The sequence below is a fragment of the Talpa europaea genome, assembly GCF_964194135.1.
Source record: "Talpa europaea genome assembly, chromosome: 1".
Taxonomy (NCBI): Eukaryota; Metazoa; Chordata; class Mammalia; order Eulipotyphla; family Talpidae; genus Talpa; species Talpa europaea.
This window is the reverse complement of record NC_140073.1, coordinates 20497411-20503410: the sequence shown is the minus strand read 5'-3', so window position 1 is coordinate 20503410 and position 6000 is coordinate 20497411. Positions and strand designations below refer to the sequence as shown.

The 6000-nt window shown below is 48.2% G+C and overlaps 1 protein-coding gene across 3 annotated transcripts in view; it reads right to left on the bottom strand.

Moving 5' to 3' along the window:
- Positions 1 to 366: 366 nt before the first annotated feature.
- PAMR1 (peptidase domain containing associated with muscle regeneration 1) overlaps positions 367 to 6000 on the bottom strand; it is a gene marked incomplete at both ends in the record, with an annotated part of 76473 nt that continues 70839 nt past the window's right edge. For all 3 annotated transcript variants that reach the window (XM_084238412.1, XM_084238413.1, XM_084238414.1), the window contains 3 exons: positions 367 to 903; positions 2045 to 2337; positions 3304 to 3536. In XM_084238412.1, the coding sequence (XP_084094538.1) occupies positions 367 to 903; positions 2045 to 2337; positions 3304 to 3536 (1063 nt within the window). The remainder of the gene's footprint in view (positions 904 to 2044; positions 2338 to 3303; positions 3537 to 6000) is intronic.

Here is a 6000-nt window from a genome sequence, read left to right as displayed (position 1 = left end):
TGGAAGAGCCCTCGTGAAGCCCCTGCCTCTTTCCAGCAGAGCTGACCGTGACATTCTCAGCACTGACGGGCAGAAGGGAAGGCCACCAGGTCAGCAGGCGGCTGGGGGACGTTTACTGAGCTATTCATACAGTCTTTTGTGCAGAAACGTTTCTTACAAGCCACAGCATCTTCTATATGGTCGAGATGTCCGGGAGGCCGTGGCTTACCAGAAGTGAGCTCTACTCCCCCTCTGCTGAGTTTTGTCCCTGAACTCAGATGCCCGGGCACAGCCCAATTTGTGGGCAAAATCGTACATCAGGGCCACGCTGCTTTACACACACATATCCAGATGGAAGCGTGGAAAAGGCGCTCTGTGGCCTGCAGCTCACTTCATGTTCCGCTCTATCCAGTCTTTAAAAGGCAGCACCTTGGTGAAGGCCGTGTAGAGGCTGTGGCTGCAGGTTTTGTCATAGCTCCAGGTGACCAGCCCCACCAGATGCCAGCGCGGCTCGGGGGACGCCCGGCTCGGGAAGGACACAGCCCCGATGCCCCCTGTCTCTGCCGTGCAGATGTTGGAAGGGGCATTTGGATCCCAGGTGGAGCAGAACATGTTGTCCGTGACACTCACGGGGATGCCATAGTCTTCGTGCTGCTCCTCACAGAGCAGTGAGTCCACCACCCTGACGACCCCTGAGCGCAGCGTGTCGTTCTTGAAGCCAGGGCTGCTCACGTCTGCCAGGACATTCCAGCCAGCCACAGTAATGCGAGCCTCCTGGAAGGAGGTGCTGAGGTCCCGAGCAGCTGCGAGGCAGATGGGCTGGACGCGGGTGCTGATGCGGGCCTTGTCAAGGAGCTTCAGGATGGCGATGTCGGCGTCCAGCAGGATGGGGTCGTAGTTGGGATGCAGAATGATTGCAGAAATCTACAGACACAAGAAAGGGAGAGCAATGGTAAGCAGCCAACGCCAGGGTGCACAAGAGCAGGCAAGCCCTGGGGCTGAGTTATCAGGAGGAAACGTCTAAGAGAGAGCAGCAATGATTTGGAAATACTGAGCTCCAGGGATCAGAGAAAGCAATTGCTCGATTTCCAGAGCTGCAAACTGAAATACCTCCTGGGGCCTCGCAAATAGTGTTCAAGAGTGTTGTGGACAGGTGAGGCTGTGGAGGATGACAGCACAGTCCCTGTCTCGCGTGGGCAGAGGCCATGTGCCATGGCTGACCCCTGCCATGCAGAGAAGGGGCCAGTCTTCTAACTCTGCCAGGAATAGACTCCATCTCTTACCCAAAACCTCCTGATTTTTAAATGCTGGCAAATAATTGTTTAAAAAAATGTGCTAGCATGATCAAAATATACTATATAGTATTAGGACTACCAAGACTAGTATGGTGCACTGTAAACATTTTTGTTTGCTTCAAGCCATTGAGAGCTACACCCCTGAATGTTCTGGAAGACTTATCCACAAAATTTTCCCCAATTATCCCAAATTGCTGCTGATCATCCTATTTGATAGGGGGCTCTAGGAGTTTACATCTGTGATACATATGCATGTGTGTATGTTTGTATGATAAAAGATATATAAATTTTCAGATATAAGTTCTATTATTTGGCACACTCTAGAAGCTCAAATACTCATGGACAGATAGTGGGTGGGTGGGTGGATGGAAGGAAGGATTGATGGATGGATGGACAGACTGTTGGATTGCTGAATGGATGGGCAGATAGTTGTGCAGCTAATACAAGATCCGAGGAGGGATGCAAGAAGGTGGGCATAGAGAGAAGGTTATAAATTGATTAGGAGAGAAGATTTCATAAACTGATTAGAAGTATCCTGGATAAAAACTATGTCCTCAAAACCTACTTAACACAAAGGGAAAGAAAACAATCATCTTTCAGAGGCCCCTTTCTGGTATCGATAAATATGAAATACTGGGCACCTGCTACGTGCCAGGCTCTGCAAGGGTGCTATGGTGCCAAGGTGACAGAACTGGCACAGTCACCATTCTGCCAGCACCTGGCATTTCCTGAGCTAGAGGCCCGGTTCCCAGCTTGCAACCCTCTCTCACCCGCAAACTCTGGATGGTCTTCTCATCCCGATCGTCATCCCGGTAGAACTTCCCCAGGACGACTTTGAGGTCTGCTGTCTTGATCACGGTGACCTTCCCCAACTCAGTCACACAGTGGGCAGGCACCACCACTGTGCGCTCATTCACCAAGGCGCCACTGCAGACCAGGAACCACGTGCCCTTGTGTAGGCTGCCACCGTGCACCCCGCTGGCCCTCCTGTAGATGGCCGCCTGCCACGGCCAGCGTGTCCCCTGGGTCTTGGGAGTAGTGACGTTCTCAGTTTTCCCACAGACTATGGAGAAAGCAGCAGTTTAGTAAGATGAACTCAGACCTTCCATACAAAGGGGAATGTGTCACTCGACATCAGAGTACAAAGTGAGAAAGGTGGGCCCCAGGGTACTGATGGCCACTGGGCAGCCGAACTGTTTGTCTTTCCCCTTTAGATATTAATCAACTACCTTCACATAGTTAGTGATAAAGTCTGAGGTTAAGATTGGAGGCTTCCAATCCGAGGCACTATCAATAGTCCTACTGACTAGTCTAGCAATCATCGATAGTCTAGTCTAATCAATAGGACTGTTGATGAATTCCTGAGAGTTTCAGTCTTCTTGCCTGTAAAATGAATGTAGGAATAACATCTACCTCCCAAGTTCTTGGGTAGACCAAGTGAGATGATAAATACAAGTAGATTCAGGCTCAGGTGACTTCATTATTAATACGACCACAACAAACTAAGCCATGCTGGTCTCCTTTGACAAAGAGCATGGGAAAGAGAGTTCACTCTATGCAAGACCCTTCCAGGTATGATTGTGGTAATCGCCAACATAACCTAATTGGTAATTAATACTTCACCACCAGATTAATAACAATTTCGCAAGTGATACCATTGGATGAGGAGCATGAAACCTGTGGCTTAGATGGGGTAACCAAGATGACATCCCTGGAGTAATCCCATCCCCACTCAGTGTTTAGTGACTGTTTCGCCCCTTTCTCCAAGTCAGTATGATAGAAGGTGGGCCCTCCCCCTCAAAAAAATTCACTTAAGATTTAAAGAGTTAATTTCTCCTGGGTGATAAGTTTAAGCCCAAGGAAGGAAGCTCTAGCTGTGGGATCACAGACATCACCAAGCTCAAGAAAGGACAAGCCAACAATTTGGACAAGACAAGGTCCCAGAACATCTTTAACAGTGTTAAAGGCTTTTGGTGGGCAGCTAGGGAAGACGTAGGCTTCTCCCTCCCAAGCACAAGCCTCCACTCACTAGGGATGCAGGATGGGGCGCGCCCGCTCCACTTCCCGGTCCTGAGACACGTCCTCCGGCTGCTGCCCAGGCGGCGATAGAAGGGTGAGATGCACTCGTATTGGAGCTGGGTGTGCAGATGCTGGTACCCAGGGGGCAGGTCTCCAAAGGGGAGGGCCGGCTTCTTGGTGGGGGCGCCCTGCAGGTTCTGCTTGCTGAAGGCTGACGAGTACAGCTGGTGCAAGGGTGTCTCCCTGCATGGGGACACACACCCAGAGGAGCAGGGTGAGTGACTGCCATTGTGCCCCGTTAGGAGCCACATCAATCTCCCAATACCCTCCACATGGGTATTTGGTTACAGAAGAAGGAAAGTGGTGATGTCATTTCTCTCCCCGCTCCAGCCCCCCCCCCCTCACACACACACACAGGCAGACAGACACACACACACACATTCCCTCTACCACTGAACAAATTGCTCAACCTTCATTCTGTTCCTCCATTTCCATTCCTGGCAGTCCTCCAGCTGCCTAGGATCTTAAGTAGAGAGGATAATATCTAACATAATAGCTGTTATCCGAAGGTGCGTTATACGTGCACACACACAACAATTAACTGTGAAATGAAACAGCAAAGGAAGCTAATTTGAATAAGAGAAATCCAGAGATATTTTTCTCTCTAACTATTATCATAATGGGGCAATATTAGAAATTGACTTGAACTAAACTGTGTTGATACAGTAGCTTGATTTAGCAATTAGCAGATGTAATTAGTACACCTTAGAGGATAGAACTTTCTCTCAGGGCACATTGATTGGGAGAAATATGGAGCATTGTATGTAAATGTAAAAAAAAGGCTTTTTAAATGAAGCTGAACCCCCGAGAGACTTCTCAGAGATTCTTGGGGGACACCAACGAACATTGTACAGCTCGTGTTCGTGTTTATTTTATATCAGTGCACAACTGTTAACTGAAAAGTTAGAATTCCTCTAGGAATAGGAATCAGTGTTTTCATTCCTGTTTAATGAATGGAGAATAGAAATCCAGAGAGATGAGGGGAGGGGTGAAGGGGACACAGAAGGCTAAAATGGCAGCCAGCACAGCCCCCAGCCCCACCCTGCTCCCTGCTACACCAAGCTGACATCACCATGTTCTGCAGTTTGCGGCAGTGCTTTGCTCAGAGCAAATATGCATCCACGTTTACATCCAAAGGCCACATTTCAAACAACAAATCTTCAGCTTATTTAGAACCATGTCTGCAATTCAGAGAGCTTCTACACTTGCAAACAAGCTCATCTTTCGGTCTATTCAAAGTCTGTGCTGCCCTAGGGAGGAGTGGTCCCCTCCAGAAGTCTTTCAGAAAGATGCTTACACCCAAATTGTAGGCCTGCCTTCTCATCTCCATGAAGCGCCTGCAACCCTGCCACTACCAGAGTTAGTGCCTGTTACAGTCACTCTAAAAATGTGAAGCTGGGGCCCTCCCTGGTGGCTCAAGGGGTTAAGACACAGCACTTTGAAGCTGTCGGCAGCCTCTGCAGCATGAGTTCAATCCCCAGCCAGGGAGGTAACCCACATGGCACAGCAGACCCTTCTGTCTCGCCCGCTGCTCCCCTCAGCAGTATATTCCAGTAGATCTGTCTGTTCTGCTCCCCACTGTGTCTCTGGTGAATCCTCTCACCCCCGGCACCTCTGGCCTATACCCTAGTTCTTGTATCCATAAACAAATAAATCTTTAAAAAATAGTGTGAAGCTGGGCGAAGTTTTTAAATTGCTCAAGGTTTCTTCTATAAGATATCTCCTTGGCAATTAAAGTTCTATCCCACTTATTGGAAAGTCCAGCCACAGGCAGATGACAGGATCAGAAAAGAGGAAATGTTTTAGGTTCTGTGCCCTTGAACCTGAGGAAATGCTTTGCCTACAAAAGGAAAGACAGACACACAAGGGGACAAGGGGAAGGTCACAGGAAGGACTAGACTCAGGAATAACATCCTGATTTGTGAACAATCAGGTCACTGGGTTAGGGTCAATTCTAGTTGAAGTAATATCTTATTCACAGAGGTCCCTGGTTACTGTTTCTAAAAACAAAAGCTGCTGCTGATAAGCGTTCACATGTAAAAAGCCTTGTGCCACTCCTTAAGGCTCAGATAAAGCTCAGTGCATAAGGGAGCAGACCTCGAAGACCCAGGTGACCCTGAAGACCCCAGCCTCTGACACCCTGGATTTACACCCTTCTTCTGCCACTTCTAGCAATGTGCCCCTGGGCAAGTTACTAACCTTCTCTGAGCCTCAGTTTATGCATCTGTCATAAAATAGTAATAAAACCTCTAGTAGAATAAAATGGAATAATAATACCTGCCTCAGAGATTGTGGTGAGGATTAAAGGAGCTCATCCTAAAGCGAGTGTATCATTTAATCCTGACAGTGATGTGAGACAGAAGGTATTGTGATTTATCTTTATTTTATAAAAGATAAAAGGCTCAGTAAGTTTAGGAACTTGTCCCAAAATACTGAGTGTAAAGAAGCCCTGCATCAACCCTAAAAAAACACAGAGCCAGGTTTGGAGACTTCAAGTATCCATCCAATGCATTCGTCCTACTGTTGTAGAGCAACCCCGATACAAAACGGGGTGCCTGACTGTGGGTCCTCACCCGCGCGCTTAAAAGGACTTATCAATGCTCTACTGCAGGCACACGTGAAAGGTTCATAAAAGGTTTATTTACAA